Genomic DNA, 21752 nt, shown 5'->3' with positions numbered 1-21752 from the left:
CATGAAAATGAGTTATTCGCTGCTTTTATTTGAATTGAAAAGATCATCATAGTCATCCATATGTAGTTTTTGTGGTTTTACAACAGGAAAGCACGGTAATGTTTGTGACTGGAATTCAAGTAATATTGTTGAATCTTCAAAGCCATTATTCATCTTCCCTTAGCAGAGGCCACCTTTAGATCACTCAGAGAACTGCTGTGCAGGTAGGCAGTGCCTGGGCTGAGGGAAGCTGCCTAATTAAAAGTAATTGATACTAGTTTCACAATCTGCTTCAAAATCGTTGCCATCTGGCTAGCAAAGTTGTTAACTGATCTAGTCATAGTTGCTTCTTTTAAACAAACAAATGAAAAAAAATACACTGATTTTTGCTGCAACGTGGCAAACTTACTAAGTGAATAGCATCACCAGAAAGCAGCAGTATTCATATGCAAGGTATATATACGTTTCTATGTTAACTGGTCCACAATATAAATGACTTTCATGAAAACTTTTCTGAGAGACATTTTAAAAATTTTCTGTGCCAATATTTAAAACTATACATGGATTTTTAAGTGCCCATCTTAGCGATGCTTTGGGTCTTTCCTGTACTGTGAGCTAAATACTATCAATTGTTTTACGCTACTTTGAAATGTTGGAGATTATTCATCTAACATATTGAAAAAGCCCAAAACAAATAAAAAGAAGAAAACACATGGCAAAAGTCCACAATGAATTTCTGTCTCTAAATAGTGTTTCCTACCAGAAGAATTCCCCAGCACTTGGAAGATATTCTTGTTCTAAGAAAATGTGTAGAATAAATGTCTTGAAGTGTTGAGCCAAAGGAGCCATTTTAAGGAGACTTCTTCTGCCTCAGAAAACAATGTACATCTCTTTGACTTAAGTCGTTTTCTGGTGCTTCTGAAAAGTGTTACAAATTTTCTAAAATGAGGATCATATTTTTTATTATTCCAAGACGTGCGCTTCACCTCTGTGTAATAAGGTAATGAAGATGCCTGCGGGGAGAACGGAGACTGAGGTTTACCTTGCTGTAGCCTCTATGCTGTTTGATTTGTTTGTATCATAGAAAAGCATCCTCTTTCTACTCTGAGCAAAAGTGTTTGATGTAAAAGCATCCATTTTCTTTTTTTGAGAAAAGAATGCTCATAGTTACATAATATCGGATCTCATAGAATATTTTTCCAGCAAGATGTTTTACATAAGAAGAGGTGGCATTGAAACAAGCAAGAAAATTCAATTTAACTGAATTAAATATTCACGTGGAGGTTGATTTTCAATATTTTATTGACAAATAAAACAAGAAGGTTTGAAAACTGCTAGAATGCTTCTTGCTGTTTATAATTAAGAGCCCTAATAAACAAGAATTGTTTATTTTAGAAATAGAGGACAAACTGTGTTACCTAACAAATGAAACATGATTGGAGAACAGTTTCCTCAAGTCAAAATGTTCAGGTTCATTTCTTCCTATTTCAAATTATCAATTATTCCTTTTAATCCTTATTTACATGCCCAGAAGTCAGGACCAAGGTTAAATATAAAACAGGGGATGAAATGTGGACTATTGATTTTTAAGTGATTAATGCCTGATAATACTAGAAGAGAATTATACCAGTCTCTTATAAATAAAATAGAACTGCATGAAATAAAAATGTTCAGGTTCATAAAATCAACAATTTGAAAGAGAGTTCGGCAAAGATCTCTAGTTTTGAACCTGATTGGAGTCTCACTTACATCTTCCTCATCAACTATTTCCAGTACCCTGGATGGAAATCTTATTATCTACCAAAGCAGGTCATTTTAGATTTTCCTTAAATCTTCTACTTAATAATCTTAATTCTTCATAGAATGAGTCTTGACTTATTTTCATTATACAATTTGTTAAGTTTTGAAGATGGAGACCTCAAGAATGTTGTCTGTTCTCAAGTTTTTAAGCCATTCCTTAAAGTCATACACTACCTCTACTTATGTTTGCTAAGAAAAACTTTATAGCAAAACCCTCATACCACTTAGTCCTTTATGAAGAATGTGTATGTCACTTGATAAATGTACCACATCAGATATCTCAAGGGTATTCATTCTCTATTTCACATTACCATCTGTTTTAATATCCTTTCTCACTCACATTTAATTTATATCATTTGTATCTGTGGATTCTTCAGATCCTATTCTTCCATACTTTCTGTAAATGCATATTACTTTATCCTCCATAATATCAATGCCATCAAAAAGTACTGAAACTTTATGGAGAATATTTTATATTCAAGTTTACTGAACTTGTTGCTGATATTTTTAAAGGATCCAACTTGGAGGATTTTATTTAAATTTTTTATTTTTATCAGTACATGTTTGCTGGAACTAATGATTACCTTCATCAAGAAAGTAGGATGATGGAGATGGATATGAAGCTCTGTGTCAGAGCTCTTACTAAGCATGCACAAGACACTGGATTCCCCACCAGGGAAACACAAAAAGAAGAAAGCAAGTGGAGTTCAGAGAAAAGATTTACAATGTTATCTTCAAAGCACTCACACTTCAAACTTTGGATCATTCATTCTTAAAAACATACACAAAATTAATTGAACTATTTGTGCTATAAGGAAACAAAAATCAAACTTACTATCCACTCATTTAGAATTTCTATCAATTAAGTTGTGGTTTCTTTTGTAAAATGTGCAAGATTTGGGAGAAGGAAAATATAATGAGAATTTATTTTTTGTATTCAATTGGGTTCCTAAACTTAGAGTGATGTAACTACCTCCTTCAAGGTACATGTTAGAGCTTTAGACACAAAAGATTTCTTAAAGTGTGGTCCATCTGATCTAATATCTTAAAGGAAAGAATGAAGAAAGCTTCAATCATACAATTACAATTATGGTACTTTTCATTCTACTCAAGGTAGATTACTGAGATAGGCATTTTTTTCCATGAACAATTGCTTTGAAAAACTAATTTAATTTAAAAGTCTGCATTCATAAAAAAGTTCTTTGAAGTTTAATGTATTTTAGTTTTACTGCAGCCTAATTAAGATGACCATATGTGATTATACCCATTTCTAGGGTATGTAAGTACCCAACAGGGAAGGTATCAGTCATACTCACAAACTACATGCCAGCTGAACTCAGAAGTCCTGACAACATGTCTTACAACTTTAGCTCTGGAAATTTCTCCTCGCAATCCTTTGGAGGCTTCCTGAGGCCCACAGTTTCTGCCTACAATTCTGTCTACCCCACAAATGTAATAATTCCTCTGAAGACCTACCAGCTGGGCTCCTCCATCTACAGTGGACAACAGGAAAGCTTTTGTGAGCCCATTGGCAACCAGACGTCCTGTACTGGGACCAGATCCTTCCAAACATCCTGCTTCCACCCAAGTAATTCCATCTCCTTCAGACCTTGCCAGACAAATTACACTGGATCTCTTGGATATGGCAACACTGGACTTGCACCTTTTGGTCATGGCAACACTGTCTTTGGATGTTGTGGTCATAGAAACACTGGCTTCCGGTATTTGGGAAATGGATCCAGCTTCTACCGCCCATCTTATTTTTCTACTAGAAGTTTCCAGTGAACTAGTTTCCAAACATCAGCCTTTGGCTCTCACTTTTTTGGATCCACTTACTGAATATTTTCCACCTTCTTGAGCTCACCTCTGCACCTGAAGGAACTTTATCCTTTTGTTTGCCCAATATCTAGAATTTAATTCTTATACCAATGCTTGAAATCACTTCTGTTACCATCACTCTAAAATTTTTCGGTCATTCTTCCCTTTTCACTCACATGTATTTTAAATAAACTTTTTCTGTAATATGAATTCTGGCTTTCTATTTTCCTTTATGAATAAGACACAGTTATTGACTACATCCCACAATTTTAACTGTCTTCAGTTTTGTTTTTTTCTGCTTCATATAGTTAATTAGTGTTGTGTTGGACAGAAAACAAGAACTTTAGAAAGAAATTACAATATATTGCATATCTCATACATCTTATCTTGAGAGACTTTTATCCCTTAATGAGGACATTCACACACATTATTGTTTCAGAGATTTTTCTTTCCAGTGAAGGAATTCATTTTAATTTAAATAGAGTTCATATTAATAATATTTGATATAGAAAATGGCTGTATCTATAACTATATAACTGAGTTTAAAAGGGGAAAGAGAAATAGAGTTAAGTAGGTTTTCCAAGAAAAATGTATGAAAACAATAATAAGCCAGCTATCTATAGTCATGTCAGAGGACACTAAACATCCTACCTAGCCTCTGAGTCCCCTCTATTTGTAACTTAGTCTTATAAATCCAGAAAATACTTTTTTGAAAGTAAAAACATTTTAATTTAAATAGAGTTCATAGTAATGATATTTGATATAGAAAATGGCTGTATATGTAACAATAACCATATATAGAAATATCTTTGAGTCCTGATGGGGGAATGGAAAAACTAAATAAATCCTAGTTCCTCATGACAAAATGTATGCAACACTGAGATTAAAGACTAATTTTAAATGAATATAATGGATTTTCAACTGACCACATAGTTATAGCAGCCTGGTGCCATGACTTTTAACTATTTAGAATCTGTCATTATAGACCTTCTTTAATTGTTTCAATGTGCAGAATATTCTAAGCAAGATATGTGGAAGAGCAAACTGTAAATGTTGCACATTTGTAATCTTTATATTGATTCTTTTTGTGTCCCTTCTAATGTAAAATTCAACTAACAAGTCAATATTAAAATAGTTAGAAGTTGCTAACTTAGTAGATATGAAAATGTGGCAGGTAGATGGGCATGTTGAGAGCCCATTGCATTTCATACATGCAAGCCTCCTTTGCCTTTGTGTGTAGACAGCAACATTTAAGCAGAACCGTCTTCTACTGCATCACCTGTCGTCACTTCTCTACATATTTTATTGATTACCATTATTCTTCCTTTTGTTCTCCATGATCTCCAATAAGTATTTTATTTTATTTATTTATTTCTTAAATTCTTTTATTGGTACATTTTAGGTATACAATACATTTACATTTATCATTGGGAGTTTGTACCTGTGCATGATGTATCTTGGTTCTTATTTTTTCCCTATTACCTATGCGCCCTTCACCCCCTCCACCCTTCCCTATTTACATAGACATCATTTCCATTTTTTTTTCTTTTCTCATAGTTTTTCCTTTCCCTCCTTTCCTTTCCTCTTCCCCTCCCTTCACCCCTAAGTATTTTAGATACTCCATCCTGTGTGCTCTTAGATGTTTTAGGAATATTTTTGAGCATTCATTTTACTTTTTACTGGGATATATAAAGTTAGTTGTGAAAATGCAATCAATTATTAATTGGCACAACTCACAACTGCATAATGTGTTCACCTTTTTTTAAAAACTTGATATTTAATTTTTAAATTTTAAATATTCAAAAACTTTCAATAAGAAAAATAGTTATTACCATAAGATCGTGGCAGTACACAATTATCAGGATAAATGATCTTTTATTTACTTCTTTTCAATTTTGTCTATGAGAGAAATGGAGTATAAGAGAGTTTTGAAAGCAGACCTGAGTTTGCAATATGCAGCAGCCTTTGTGTGACACTGGATAGGTTAACTTTATGTCAGATGTCTATACAAAAATAAACACATAAAAATATAAATAAATAGAGAGATTTACTACTTGACTCAAATCTTTCTGTTACTTTACAAATTGTAAAAATTGCTATAATGTTCATTTTGTTAAAGAAATAAATCTCGCAACATGTGGACTTTTGCTTTCAAAAATAATATAAAGGGGAATAAAACAGTGATTCCAATATTCATAATTAAATTCTATTCTGATGTACAATGGACTTATTTTAATATTGCGATCTTATTTTTACCCAGCAAACAAAAAGAACATAATTTGGTACAAGAGGGCACACATTATCGCACATGTCCCTTACCCCTTTGTACACAAATATGCTTGAAACTATCTCTGAGAAATATCTGTGTCTTCTGAAATGCAGTATTCTCCTCCTCTCTCTGTTTCACCTACACAAGCTGTCTCTGGCCACCAGAAAGTAGCATATGGTAATCATGACCAGTGGGCCACACAATAAGCTCTAGACCAGAAACACTGATGAACAAGGTATTGACATCTTGTCAATCAGGACAACTTTCAGGATAAAGTATATTGAGTTATTTTTCTACATTTAATAAATAGTCCATATCTAAGGCCATGTTTTTCTTTAGAAGAATCACTTGCTAATATGTTGTTGAATGATAATCTGCAGGTACTGAATTATGAAGAAGATACAATCCTCGGTTGAGGGTATCATTTAAACAAGTTGTCAAGAGTTGGAAAATAGGATGTAGCACTCAAACAATAAAACATTTCATATGCCTTTGGGTCCAGGATTACACAAAATAAAGCATGAACAAAGTGGATTGTAAATTTAACTAAAATGAAAATTTGCCTTAAAAATCAAATAAAAATTTTATTTAACAATCTGTCCCCTTCATAAGTATATTAAATTACATAATAGACTGAAATTGCAGTTATTCTTTGAAAGTTTCCAATGATCCACTCTTATGTAATATAATGTAAATATGTTAATGTGGCACCACAACTGAATTATACAAGATCAGTGTCTTTTTATCATGTACCCTGCAGTGCAGAACCTTCATACTTCCTCAGACATTGCTTTGCATGTTTGCTGTGATATTTTCATGTTTTCTTCCCTATGATATTATTCTGCCATTTAGATTTATTATTCTCTAGGCACTAAGTTGAGCTTTACATTTTCTGGTACATTTTTTCCCATTTCCATTGTTTTTCTCATAAGATTATATCAGTGGTTTAGATCCAGGTTCTCCAGAGAAACAAAACCTCTCAGAATTAATAGGAGATTATGTGTAGGAAGTGGGCTTATAGAGAAAGAGACAGAGAGATTTATTATCAGGAATTGGCTCATATGTTCATGGAAGCTGAGAAGTTCCTCAGTCAGCTATCTGTAAATTGGAGACTCAATCTGAAAAATAACTGACTCTTACTTCTTGGTCAATGAAGATCATTAGAGGGTATGATCTCAAGTGAGAAACATTTTATAACTGAGAAATTTTTCACAAAAATGTCACTATTCTTCTCTAATAGGAATTGAACAGGCCATTATAATGTAAACATGATCACAACTACTGTGTTCATGTTCAGAAGTGGAAATACCATTTGGCAAGTTAGTAGCTCATTATTATTTTAGATTTACCAAGCATAGACTTACTTTTTTAACAGGCATCCAAAATACCTCATTCACACATGCAGTATATTATATTGAATCTGTGCTATGCTATCTCTATCCCAATTGCTCAGTACTTAGGGCCAGGGTCCATAATTAAGAATTGTCCCACACAATTCATTCCTAGCATACTCATCCACAAGCAGAGTTTCTATATGGGGAATATTTTTGGATTGAAGTGATATTTGGCAGTATCTAGAAAGAACAGGGGATGCGGGATTCTATTGGCATCTAGTGATAAGAGGAAAGATGATGTAGCTAAAGATCTTATAATACACAGAACACCCTCAGTCCTAACAAAGAAATATCCAACCCAAGTGCTCAGGATTCCAATATCTATGGAAACTACTAAGAAACCAAATAGTTGGTTAAAGTGCAGGAAATGAAGCAGAAAATTTGAGAATGATGAAAGAAGAGTATGACAAAAAGAGAGTAAAGAAATTAAATAAAACCAGAAATGGGATGGCCAGAAAGAGCAAAAGTTGGGAATTGAATTTAAAAAAAAATTGAAAACAAATCTCTAGACATCACCCTGTTCTCTTATGACTTGTTTAACGCTGGGATGTGTTTAAAGCTGTGTTCTTAACAGGGACTAGATGGGGACTCATTGACAGGAGACGTTACGGGCTTTTGAATATGGTAGAACTCCTAATGACATTTTAGTTACTCTAGAGAGCAATAGTCTAAGAAAATATGTGAGAAATCTCTTACAAAAGTAGCACATACATATCTAAATAAAAGATATAAATCTATGAAAATCATTTTGCGGATTGATAGATTATCCACAAATTAATTTCTCTAATTTTCATTTTCAAAAATTCCTTCAATAATTTAAAATATTTTTATGAAATAATTTTTTTCTAGAAAATGGAGACTGATGGTGAATTCTGTGTGTCAACTTGACTGAACATGGTCCAGTTATTTGATCAAATGCTAATCTTTATGTTGTTTTGAAGGCATTTTGTAGATGTGCTTCAAATGTAAAAATCAGTTGGGTTTAAGTAAAAGAGATTGCCCTTGGTAATGGGTATGTGACTCAATTAATCAGTTAAGTAGACCTAAAGAGGAAAGCAGATTTTTCAGAAAGGAAAAAATATTGCTTCAAGTATATAACAGAAATTCTGCTTAAGTTTTCAGTCTAACAGCCTCTAAAATCATGTCAGTTGATTTTTAAAAATTCTTCTCATGCATGAGAGAGATGGAGAGAGACAGAGACAGACAGAGTCAGAGAGACAGAGACAGAGAGACAGACATAGATATCTCTCCATGCAAAAGACTCCATTAAGGAAAGAGCCAGTATTCAGTAGCATTTGATATCTTAGTCATTTTTGACTACTACAATAAGATTTCATAGATGGAATGGTGCCAATAACAGACATTTCTTTCTCACTTTTCTGAAGATAGGGAAGTGCAAAGTCAGGGAGGAAGACAATTCACCTCTTGGATAAGGCCCTTTTTCTGTCTTGCAGATGACAGGCTTTACTCTGTATGGTCACATGGAAGAAATTAGAGAGCAAGAAGCAAGCGCTCTTACATCTTTTGTACATAGGCTCTTATTTTTAAAGTTAGGGCTCAATCTTCAAAACCTAATTACATCTTGAAGGCCCCATCTCCAAACACTGTCACAATTGTGATTAGGATTTCAGCATATGAGAGGCAGCAAGGTGGGGAAAGGCACAAATGTCAAGTTCAGAACATGTGATAACGAAGACCATTCAATAACAGAAATGGGAGCCTACTGAAGTTCAAAGACCTTTAAGTCCCTCCTGAACAACATATGTCACCAATCAATCAGTTAATAAGGTAAAGGAAAAGTGCCCCAACTTCCTGCAGTAAGAAAGAACCCCACCTTGAGTGTATTTTTGCTATATCTCCCAAGAAGGATGTTAAAAGTGAGACTCTAGAATCTGGCTTAGGGTAGGTATTTCAAGCCAGAGAGCTAATTGACATTGGGAGAATTTATTATAAAATGGTTTAGAATTGGTAGGCAGAGCAGAGAAGGGTATTGAAATAAAAGAATTGTTATATATTTAAATGTTTATAAATGTTTAAATGTTTATAAAAGAAATGTTGCATATTTAGAGAGCTGTTTATCTTGCTCTTCAGATTATTGTGGTCAATAAGTCAATCTGTAAAAATTTCCTGAAGCATGAAATGTCTGAATGGTTAAATCTTACTTGAGATCATGGAGAGCAGTGGAAGAATAATGGTAATCAACAAAATGTGTAGAGAAGTGAAGACAAGTGATGCAATGGAAGAGACCTCTACTTAAATATTGCTGTCTACACACAAAGGCAAGAGAGGCTTGCATGTATGAAATGCAATGCCCTCTCAACATGCCCATCTACCTGCAACATTTTTATATCTACTAAGTTAGCAATTTCTAACTATTTTAATATTGACTTGTAAGTTGCATTATACATAAGTTTAGAAGGAATACAGAAAGAATCAATATGAAAACTAAGAATATGCAACATTTACATTTTGCTTTTTGATATGTTCTGTTCAGAACATTCTGCACATTGAAACACTTAAAGAAGGTTTATAATGACAAATTCTAAATTGTCAAACTCATGGCACCAGGTTGCTATAACTCTGTGGGTAGTTGAAAAATCCATTATATTCATTTAAAATTAGTCTTCAAACCACAGTGTTGCATAAATTTTGTAATGAGGAATTAGGATTTACTTAAATTTTTCACTGCCCCAATAACACTCAAAGATATGCTACATGTCAATGGGTAACTACTCATTATTTGAATATATGGTTATTCTGTTACATATACAGCCATTTTCTGTATCAAATATCATTACTACAAACTCTATTTAAATTAATATGTGTTTACTTTCAAAAAGTATTTTCTGAAATTATAAGACTAAGTTACAAAAAGAAGGGACTCAGAGGGTAGGTAGGACATTTAGTATCTTCTGACATGGCTGTAGATAGCTGACCTATTATTCCATGTCTGTTTTTCACCCATATTTCCTGGGAAACCTACTTAACTTTATTTCTCTTTTCCCTTTTAATCTCAGTTATGAAGGTGTATGTTTTTGGCATATGAGTTGAGGAATTTCCCTTACCTCTTCCCATCAATTTCTTCATTTTTTTAATTAGATAAAATAATGTTAGGCAGCAGTAGTATATTGAATTATATAAAGATAACTTAGGACATTTTAAATTATTGTTTTCACTTATTTTAGTGTACATGTCTAAATATGAAGATTTCTTCAGTGGACAACCAATGCTCATTGAATGTCACCTTGTGGTGTCCGCTATCGCAGCTTTGGATTTATAAGAAAAAAGTTGCTATTCTTACCTTCAAATAACTGAACTGACAGTTTGAAAACAAAAGTGGTAGAATGAAAGAAAATCTTCTTGTGTATTTAAGTGTTTTAGGAACAATGATCTCTATCTGTCAAGAAAATTATTTCCAAGTACTATAAGATTAAAATGGACACTTTGCATAGAATTGTATGACTTCCCCTTTACATGAATCCTCGAACCTGTGTACAAGTCCAGCTCTGCTAGCTAAATCTCCACACTATTCCTGATGTAGTGAGTCTGCTCCTCTATTCAGGGCAATGGATTCCAATGAGGCGTTCCTATAGAGCAGAAGCTTTCTGATTTATGTGATTATAGCTAACACTGAGGATCTCTCTCTCTCTCTCTCTCTAACAAATTTAATTTTTTTATTATATCTCATCCATAATATTCTATTACTTCCATTGAAAGAATCTGTGATTGCTATCAATAAATACATTTCGTGATGCATTAATGGTACAAGTCTCATTAATATAGTGTAATTTCTATTTCTGCTATTGAGATTCCTCACATGGAAGTTGTTAAGAGAGTTCATTCTGTGTCTTTCTCTTTCCCCTTATATCAAAAAGATTTCCAGTTTTGTAAGAGCCTACTGTTTCTCAGTAAGTGCATGAAAGTTCCCACGGGACCATGGTTCAATCTTCAGGTAATTAGATACTCATTAAAAAACTCTAAGATTTCTAGACACTTTTTTCCAGATAACCTTGCAAATCTTGGCTAAAGGATACATAAGATAAAAACCAGAGTTTTTACCTGAAAAGGAATAAAAATGAAGAAAGTACATCAATTCAAAACTCAGTGTTTACCCATTCCAGTGGCTTCCCAGTCTACTCACCAGATCAGTAAGAACTAAAAGGTAGTCATGCCAGTGCTGGTTGTAGCACAAAGAACTGTCGAGTCAGAAGGTTTCCTCTCACAAAAGCCATGTGGTATCAGTGCCCCTCTTCTCTCCAGTGTTTCATCTTGGCTTTTCCCTTTGACTCTACTAAATTTTAACTGACAACAAAATGGGTTCTTATAAAAAACAATAGCATCATAACTCGAAGAGACCAGTCTGAGCAATTCTTTTCTGTGTCTCACTATTTGCCTATACAACCCATCCCCGCAAAGTACACGGACAGCCCAGCTGAGAACACACACAGGGCCACCTGGTGCACTCGGGGCTGCTGGATTCACTGTTATGTGTGCAGTGTCTATGCAGAGCCCTCGAGTATTTCTAAATGCATAAAGAAATGAAGAAATTCATGGGGCATGAAGATTTACACACTTCACAAGTTTTCCAGATCCCTTATTGTGCCAGGCACTATGCTAAAAGCATGCAGTATCTAGCTTACTTGTCCTCATAGTCAAATTTGATAAATCATATAGAATCCTTATTTTATAATAACTAGACATCTTAGTGAGATTATTTGCCAAATAAGAGAACGAAATTGACGTTTGGATTAAGGCCCTTCTGACATCATAGTGCCTGCGTTCTTATTATATTTGATATCATGCTTTTTAAATAAATATGGGTTGAAGTCAAAAGGTAGTAGTGGTGGTGTTTCATTTTGCTTTTAATAGTGTTTAACATCAGACTTGTTTCTTAGAACTAGTTTTTGTAATATTTGGCCTTATTCTCACTCGGTTGTCTGCCACTTTAAGATAAGGATCATGTTTTAGATTATTTCATTTCCCTCCATAGCACTCATCTTATATTTAAGAAATCTCTAAATAGTAATTAGTGACTTTGAATCAATGAAATAATAATCAAGAAAACCAGAACCACAGAGGTTGAATCATTCAAAATATTGATAATGAGAAAAACAAATTTTCTTCATAGTGTTTGTGTATATTCTTAGTAATGTCCAACTTCATTTACAGCTGATTTTACATAAATAACAACACAAGGGCCTCTTGTAGGCATAACTGCTTTGCAGAGATTGCTGTGTATCGAAAACTACTTAAAAGTTCGATGAACTAAACAGTACAGCATGTGTCTAATATCTTTGCACATTAATCTCTGGATTAAATCATAAAACATAATTGAATAATAAAACCGAAGTTGCCTTCTTGAAGATTTTTCAGACAACACCCTCAAATGCATTCAATGGCTTGTCAATGTAACACTAAAAAGAATAAACATTTAGTGACAGTTTAGGATTAGTTAAGGCACATGATATATACTTTATGCCAAAAGCTAAAATCTGTGGGTCAGATTGGGCCTGCCTTTGGTCTTTAATTCACTATCATTCACTCAGGGAGTATTTATTGAGCCCCTCTCCATGGCAATGACCTTTCTGTGTTTTCTTCAACTGACATAACGTTGATTGACCTGAAATAGCTATTTTCTTAGCTCTAACTTCTACTAAAAGTGAAAAAAAAAATTATTGAATGTGATCTGTTTTAAAAACTATGAAGAAAAATTACTTCTTTTTGAAAAAAGATAATTTCTACATACTGAGTATATGAGGAAGTATGTTGGTGTGAAAACATCAGCACAAGATGGTATTTCAAATATGATGCACCGCTCTTTCCGTGTGGCTTGCTTTCACTGATGTTTGTACAAAGAGTGTGGCTCATGATCGTGTTCAAATATGTTATCTGGCCTTTGCCTGAAATACTGTGTTTCATGCTTAAAACTCTCTGTAGATACCAAAAGACAGAGAGAGCAACTAAAATGCCCAATGATGTATAGCTTATAATTTCTGAAGCTGGGCTCAAGGTTAGCTCTATGTGTATTAAGGCCTAATAATGTATTATTTGTTTCCAAATTAATTCTTCCAATTCATTCCTTACTGCACTCCAAGTTAGTCAGGAATTTCCCCTTAGGCTGTGCTTTTATATACCTTTCCTTTCACCTCTGCTGTTGCTCTTTTAAAAGACATGTTGAAATGCTAGGCTCTATCTAAGCTTGTTCTTATCTCTTTTAGAAGTATTTATCTTGTCCATGAAAGAAGTACCTAGATTATGATGACCGTTTTTCTCCTTGAATCACAAAGTAGTATAAACTTCATTAAATCAGGAGGACTGCTTTTGGTAGTTATTTTTTAAAGTTTAATACAGCGACCAGCCCATCATTTTTCAGTTATTGCCAGCACATACTAGGTAATCCATTAATGTGTATTGCATTGCACTTAATGTAATGAGAGAGGTTTACCTGGATGAACACTCTTAAATAATGATTCCTACAAATCACTCTCCTTTCTAACTCTATCATCATTAATAAATATGGAAATACTAGAGATTGGTAATCATTTTACTTATAATCTACTTCTTTAACAAATAGTAGATGACCTTCTAAGGGGGAGAGGGATTTTTATTTTATACTTGAGGTACACACTTAGATTGCATTATGTCTTTAATGAAATGTAAATTATTGCAAGAATAAATGAGCATTGGAACTTACATTACTAGTTTAGCATCGATGGTGGAGTGTAAAAGTATTCATGCTTGTGGATCCTTTCACCTTTTCAATGAGGGAGTGAGGATGGCATACTCCATGTGATGACTTTCTGAGAGGGTTTACACTTGTTTTTTTCCTTATGAAACCAGGTTGCTAAGCAACACTGTGCATTGGTATATTTCTTCTCAAAGCCTTCTACCATGAGAGCAGTCTAGGAGGTTTTCACTTGTAATTACTAGAGTCTCTTGAGAAATAAACCACAACATAGCCTCAAAGCATTGCTTTGTAGTTTGCAATGAATGGAATAGGAGACGAGTACTCCACTTGACCCCCAAATACAAAGGTGATTGCCAGAAGCGAGATTTCCGGAGTGCAAATGAGTATGATTTATGACACATCTTAGAAGCTCCCCAGTTGTTGTTCTTCATTATGTTGCCCAATCTGCAGGAAATACTTGCCTCACAAAGGCTGTGCTCTGCAAGCCACATGGAAGATGTTTTCTATTCCAGTTACACAACCTGTCTTCTTCAAATTCAAGTGTCAAAAGTGAACTGACAAATCCTTTCTCTAGAACATCAAAGTACTACACATTCAAACTCTGACTTCCTACTTCAAGAAAGAGGAAGATTTTGTATTTGATTTGTATTTATTATATGTTCTTAAACTGCTACATATGATATCTATCTAGGCAGCTATATCTATTTATCTATCTCTATCTATCTATCTATCTATCTATCTATCTATCTATCTATCATTTATCTATCCACCTATCTGGATAGATTGCCTCCAGGGCCTTGGCACTGAACTACATCTCCAGCCCTTTTAAACTGTTCCAGTTTTAATTTTGAGAAAAGGTCTTGCTAAGTCACTAAATTGCCCATACTAGGCTTGAACTTACAACGGTCCTTCCTTGGCCTCCTGGAATGCTGAAATTACAGAGGTGCACCACCATGCCTGGCTCAGTGGGACCTTTTTTACACTAAGAAGTGTGTTACAGTAGCTTCAAATTTTCTATGATTTTCAATAGCTAAGAAGAAAATATTTTTGCTAATGAATATTTTTGAATGAGCCATTAAGTTGCATTTTAAGACTTTTTTTTTCATGGGGTTTTAGATTTCTAATCTATCACTGATCTTAATAGGAATTGTTCTTAGTAAGATGTAAAAGTGGAATACAACCATCCAAAGAATGTAAGACTCAGAAAACTAGGTCTTATGCATCCCAGTTTGCAGCAGTTTCTATCTGAACAGAACTGTCAAGCTTCATAGAACAAAGAGGTTAGATTTAGAAATAATGCATTAAATGTTTGAAGAATTTTATTCCATTTAAAAATGATTCTTGGTGGCCCTATAAATGATACTTAAGGTAGAAACTCCCAGCTAGCTTCACGTTTTGGGGCTCCTGAATAATATAAGAAAAGACTACTAGGAATCTTGAAAAAATAGTCATATGGTCAACGGGTTGATGAAGGAAACAAAGAATGACCGGAAGCATTACGATAGATTCTAGAAATTCGAAAGTGGTGGAGTGAACTATTGTATTTCGCCCCCTGGTGTACAGAAGGTACCACTGCGGTCTTCTTTTATTTTATTTTTTTTAACCTTGGTCGACCAAAACAAACCAAAAACCCCCCAAACAAACAAATAAACAAACAAAACCTGATCTACTGTAAACATGTATCAAGGATTTCTACAGACTCTTGAATTGTGAAGAAATTATGCAGATTCTTTCCACAGTGATACTTTTAAACCTGTAACTATTTTTTTCTTTAAAATTTTAATACACACCTCATATACACACCCCGACTGGTCAAAGCTTCTTCCTTCTAATAATGCCCAACCCCATTTACCAAAGGGGTTGGCCTGCGTGTGGTGTGTGTTAGGCAATATCGCAAATGAGAAAAGGCGCTCGGTGGAGTGGTGGCTGTTTCTCCTCTCTCTCTGAATTTACCCTCTTTGTGGATTATCTGTTTACATTTTCTCCTTCTAAACACCCGGACTCCAATGATATGCCTATTGGCCTTGGTGGTATTGGAAGATGTCCCTCTTTTAAAAGGGTTGGAGGGGCACTATGCACAGGGTTGGAGAGGTGGTACACACAGGATTGGAGGGTGGTACACACAGGGTTGGAGGGTGGTATACACAGGGTTGGAGGGTAGTATGCCAACACAAAATAGAGAAGGGAAAGGAGGGTGAGGGAAGATTAAAGTGCATCTTCATCTTCTCTCCCTTAGCCACAGTTCACTACCTCCTGTCTTGTTACTGTAATCTTCAACCTTACACATTTCCCTTACAGCAAAAGGATTGTTCTGTTCATTTTTTACTTGTCATGACTTTTAATATCTGCATAAAGTTTTATTGATATCTAGTCCATCTGAATTACAAATACTTAAAACCAAAAGTTGTTCACTGTTGACTTATAGGAAACCTACTTGATTTTCCCAGCTCTATGACAATCTAAAGCTGGTGATCTTAATTAAGCAAGATCCTTTTTCTTCTACTTCAGCCCGGCTTCCAGAATTCTATTAATGCCAATTTATACTCTATCCTAAATAAGCCTGAGGACTACGAACTCAGTCTGACATTTTTCAACATACATTTTGTCCCAAGTGTTGTGCCTGATACCTGCTTCCTGGACACAAGAGAGCATAGATAAAGAATCAATATAGATTTTGAATCCAGATTCAAATATTAACTTGTCCACCTAATATCTCTGTGATCTTGAACAACTTACTTAACCATGGTGATTCAATGTCCTAATCTTTACATTGGGAATAATAATCCTTTCAGATCTTTTTGATGTAAGATATTCAAAGTACTTGGTTTAAATTAAGAATTATAAGTGATGACTGTACTATTTTGGCATATATAACATTTATTATGCATTTATTATTACATCTATCATTATAACATTTATTATACTTACCACTTCTAAGGTCCTTAGTATACTTGCTACTAGCTGATCTCACTTGTCTTCTTTAGAACTATATTTTTCTTCACATTAATTTTCTTTTATATGCCCAGTACTTTATAAAGCCATCCATGGTACTCCCAGTACCTTTCACTCAAAGGAGAAACTGCAAAACCATAAAGAATTGTACCAAATAAGAACTGACAGGTGTTATATAAAACTTTACTTAGATTTAGAAATTTATACAGATTTTCAAGCCTTGGATGTGGTACTCTGAAGTTCAAGAAGAACATTGCTTGAATAAGCAGGAATTTATTAAACTTACCAGCAGCAGGTTTTAAACACAAGATGAAAGATGAATATTTCAATTAATTCCCATTGAGCAACCAGGTATATATGAAAAACTTGAAAGCTCTCTCTACTAGAATACTGTTTCCCAAACTTTGCATAACAAGAGTGAAAGCAGTTTAGCAACATATTTTCTCTGCATTTCTCATGCTGATTTCTGAAGACTCTTTTTCTTAAAAACAAAAACAAAAACAAAACCAGAAAAATACACAGGAAAGGATGTACCTGAAACTATATCTTCAAAATTGTATTGTTGCTAGCTAAGGAACACTTGACCCAAAACAATGAACTTTACTACTTTATCTACTTATATAACAAACACTTGTCTTTCTTTTCTTCCTTCCTTTAGATTAGATTCTCGGAAATCTTTCAGCCATACTAGCCCCTTCTAATACAGACTATATCCCTCTGAATGTTTACGCAGATGAAGATTAACAAATATTTTCAGTTAAGTGGTCAGAAGGGAATGACTTCACATACAGAAATAAATTTCAAATTCAAATATAAATGGACAAAACATTTGCTAGCATGTAAGTGTATTTGATAACCAAAAGGAAGGTATTTTTGATACTTGTACTTTCACTCTAATCTGTTTGTCAATTCTGTGTTTTCTTCCACCATTGTCTTTTAATTTACAGATATAGCACATTAGTAGAAGAATTTAGGGACAAATATTTAGAAAGAATTATTGTTTGTTTTAATAAAGGCAGGGTTTAATGGAAATAATAAAAAATAGAGTAAATAATATGTAACAACCTAAATCATGTATGAAGACAAACATGGGGTAAATTAAAGAAAGTTGGTAAGCTCAAGGTCACTCGTATTTATACATTTGTAAATGTGGGATGAGGTCTGAATATTTAGAATGAACTCGAGTATTTAAATGGTGGAGTTTTTATTACATTTAAGTGACCTGGCTGGAAATGATTAGATTTAAGGCTGGCTAGACTGACTGCTAAGTCCAACTGTCTCTCTCAAATGTGAAGAGAATCAGGAAATGGAGAGAGTGGTAAAGGAGGGGTGAAAAGGATGAAAAAAAGAATTAAGAGGTGTTATGCACGTGTACCACCTCCCCACAAAGAACGTAATACTTATATACTGCAAACATGTACTATTAAAAATAAAAACATGAAAAAGCTTATATTTGTTTGTTTTATTTTTAGCAGTAAAATCAATTCATGAAAGCTAAAAATCTTAAAACTCAAATACTTTCAACTCATGAGTTTAAATTCCCACTGATTTCTTCAGGAAACACTGAAGAGTAATTATTTTTCAGGGGTTTTTATTTTAGTTAAAACTAGAAAATTATGTGCATGCTGAAAGTTTTAAGATTTTCATTTTAGATAGTATGAGCTATGTATTTGATAACCAGAAAATGACTAAGCATGCAAGTAATCCATACTTTAGGAAATTCTATAAGGTAAAATTAAAAATCAAAACGTACATATATAACGTATCAGGTTGTGATAAGAAGAATTATTAGTCTTTCATCTTAAAATGACTCAAATTTTTAGAACTTATTCGACTTCATTTGCTAAATAAAAATTTAATATGGAAAAGAAATTCTGTTCAGAAATAATGGCAACAAATGGATCATAAAATATAAAATTATGTTGGCATAAATCTCACACGACACCTATACTTTACAGGTAAGGAAGTTGAGCTTGATGAACTACAGAAGCTTTTCCATGATGTGCCAGGGATGTGTAACTGGTGTGTGCTATTTGCACTCTACTATACTGTTTGGCATAAGACCTGACCAGTGTTAGATCTACATATAAAGTCACTCCTAATGTCAACAAAGAGTATTCACTGATGTTTCTAAAAGGAAATTAAAGACATGTTTTCAAGAGTTATAAGAATATAGAATTAACTATATGATTTAAATTTGCTTTGGAAACCACACATCCATCCTGTCATCATTATTAGTTGCTTATAGGCCAACATTTCTTATTTCTAAAAATAAGACATTACTGTTTATTCAGAAGGCCCAATCAACACCAAGAAGTCCATGCTTTTGAGAAATCATTGCTTTTTACAACAACAATACTCACATTCAAAGCAAAAGTACATAGAGAAAAATAATGCCTCTCCTGGTCATCATCATAGATTTGAGCTGGCTAAAGGTATTGAGATCAAGACTATTATTTCACAAGCACAACTGTCACATGAAATCAGCTGCTGGTAGAACTGATTTTTTAAACTGGAGGATTAGTGAAATCAGAAGGATGGAAAAGGTTGCGTATGATGCCATAATCTTGATATTCTTTGCCATGAAGCCCTCAGTGAAATTGTTATTTTTTTCTTCTTGTCATAAATACAGACTTTTTTTTAACCAGAGACTGAATTTTTCATATGTCAAAATAGTGTAGAAAAATAAAAACGTAACTGAATATTGCTCTCCATGGTACAAAATCAATTTATTTGCTGATTTGTTTGGATCGACTTGTCTTTATTGCTACAGACTTACTACTAAATAGACTCGATATTGCTCTCAAGTACTGGTTACTTTCAAGTACTGGTTATTTGAGCATCATGGTGTTTCTGTATTTCCTACCACTGATAGAAAAAAGAAAGAAAAAAGAACTTCCCATCTAACCAAATGCCCTTAATATATAAAGAAAATAACTATGGTAAACCCATACATGAAAAAAATCCACTGGAAGAATAATGTCTTTTTAATAACTTCATCATAGCTCCTCTCATGAGAGTGTCCCATGAATTTATTGCTCTTTTCATAGAGAAACTTACTTCTATATGGTATTTCTAGGCTTAAATTTAAGCAGCCTGGAAGAGAAATATGATTACTAAGGTGTCAAATTTGAGATTTTTTCTACAACAACTAAATACCAAATTAGTCATTCACCAAAAGAGTTTGAGAGAAAAAAATGCTTTGAAGCTCCTAGTCTACAAATGATCAACAGAGGTCAAGTGATGAGAAAAAGATGATTCTAACTCAATGACTGCAGAATGTTGCCATTTTGTTGATAGATATTGAAATGATTACTGAGAACATATACCTTTGATGATCTGACTGAGGTCAAATAACTCAACGAATGCAGAATGTTGGCATTTTGTTGATAGATGTTGAATTGATTTCTGAGAACATATACCTTTGATGATTAGACTGGGGTCAAATATATATTTTCCCCTATCTTACAATGTTCCCATCTCCACAGGCAAAAAGAGGATGGTGTTTGAAACTACTGAGGTCACAGTATTAATCCCAAAGCTTCTGTGGAAGCACACATTATGAATGGCTGTAGCTAACTCCATATTAGAGAAGTAAATTCAGCTGGGTAGCAAAAGCTGCATGAGTCTATCTTAAATGTCACTGTCTGCACAGTGTATAGTGAATTTATAAACCCTCAGAAGTTGGCTGATAAAACTCACAGTCTTTACATCTTGAAAACATGTGACCCCCCCCAAACCTTTTAATAGTCTCTTCATTCCAATAAGACAGGAACTCCTGCATATTAGTATGTTTTAATTTAGTATACCTTTAATCACCTTTGTGCCTATTAGAGGTAATTTTTACACCCTCAAAGCCTTGGCTTGTATCTGATCCTGACTGAAATTCTCATAAATTTACTATATGACATGAGGTAATACTCCAACTGTATTTCAAAAGATTGTTTTGGTTTTCTAATTATACATGACCACTTCTGAGATTCTCTGTAAGAAAACATTTTACTTATACATTGTGGTCTGTTCACTATTATAAAGACCAACATCCATTCAATGGTTTACCGTTTCAACTGCATCCCTGGGAGAGACAAATCCTTCAACCTAGCAATAATAATAGTAAGAATAGTTAACTGTTTATTAAACTGTATTACCTACTAGGGAACCTTAGATGCACTAATTCATTTAACAAAAACACTCTATGAGGTAGATACTATTATCACCTACATTTTATTGATGTCTTGGAGAGCTTAAATAATGACTTACTCAAAGGCACTATGGTTATTAAGTGCAAAACTTAGATTTGAACTTAGCTATGCTGACTCCAGAGCCTATGTTTTCCCACTTAACTGTGCTGCCAATTTAGAGAGTTCTAGAAGGGAAATAAAATATTCACTTTTGAATGGCATTTACTACAACATATTTAAGTCATCTACAGCTTGGGGCACAGTTTTTGTAGAGATGGTTTATCTTCTAGTTTCCAGAGGAGGACTTCGTGTTTCCCTCTGGTTTCTGACTTGCACTTATCACATCCATCCTGGAGAGCCTAGACACTACCTGCCGCCTCCTGGCACCCAGGGTTCTTACTGTATACCGCTGAGCAAGTTCACTCCTTCCACACTACTTCTCTGGCTCCAGATCTGTCCCTTCACTCTCTCCTGCTAGTCCCTTTCTTTCCCAATATTTGTGTGCTTGGCATTCTAAAGATTTGGGGGACTAATGTGCAGTGCCATTCTCTTCCTACATCCTCAAGAAATGGATTTACAGTTCTAAACCATGACCATGCTAAATGAAGATTTCATGCTGTGTATTTTAGTCACAGTAGAAAATCAGAGAAATATTTTGGGAGGTTTAGTGG

At 34.1% G+C, this 21752-nt stretch overlaps 1 protein-coding gene across 1 annotated transcript; it reads left to right on the top strand.

Moving 5' to 3' along the window:
• The first annotated feature begins 2147 nt into the window (after nt 1–2147).
• LOC101706447 (keratin-associated protein 15-1) lies at nt 2148–19904 on the top strand. The gene has a single exon (XM_087213234.1). The coding sequence runs from the start codon at nt 3103–3105 to the stop codon at nt 3562–3564; it is 462 nt and encodes a 153-aa protein (XP_087069360.1). The 5' UTR covers nt 2148–3102; the 3' UTR covers nt 3565–19904.
• The last annotated feature ends 1848 nt before the right edge of the window (nt 19905–21752 follow it).

The sequence above is a fragment of the Heterocephalus glaber genome, unplaced genomic scaffold (genome assembly GCF_053883595.1).
Source record: "Heterocephalus glaber isolate CG9 unplaced genomic scaffold, H.glaber_assembly_v1.0 deba00000122, whole genome shotgun sequence".
Classification (NCBI taxonomy): domain Eukaryota; kingdom Metazoa; phylum Chordata; class Mammalia; order Rodentia; family Bathyergidae; genus Heterocephalus; species Heterocephalus glaber.
Note: the sequence above shows the minus strand (reverse complement) of the source record. Positions and strands in the feature narration are given on the sequence as shown.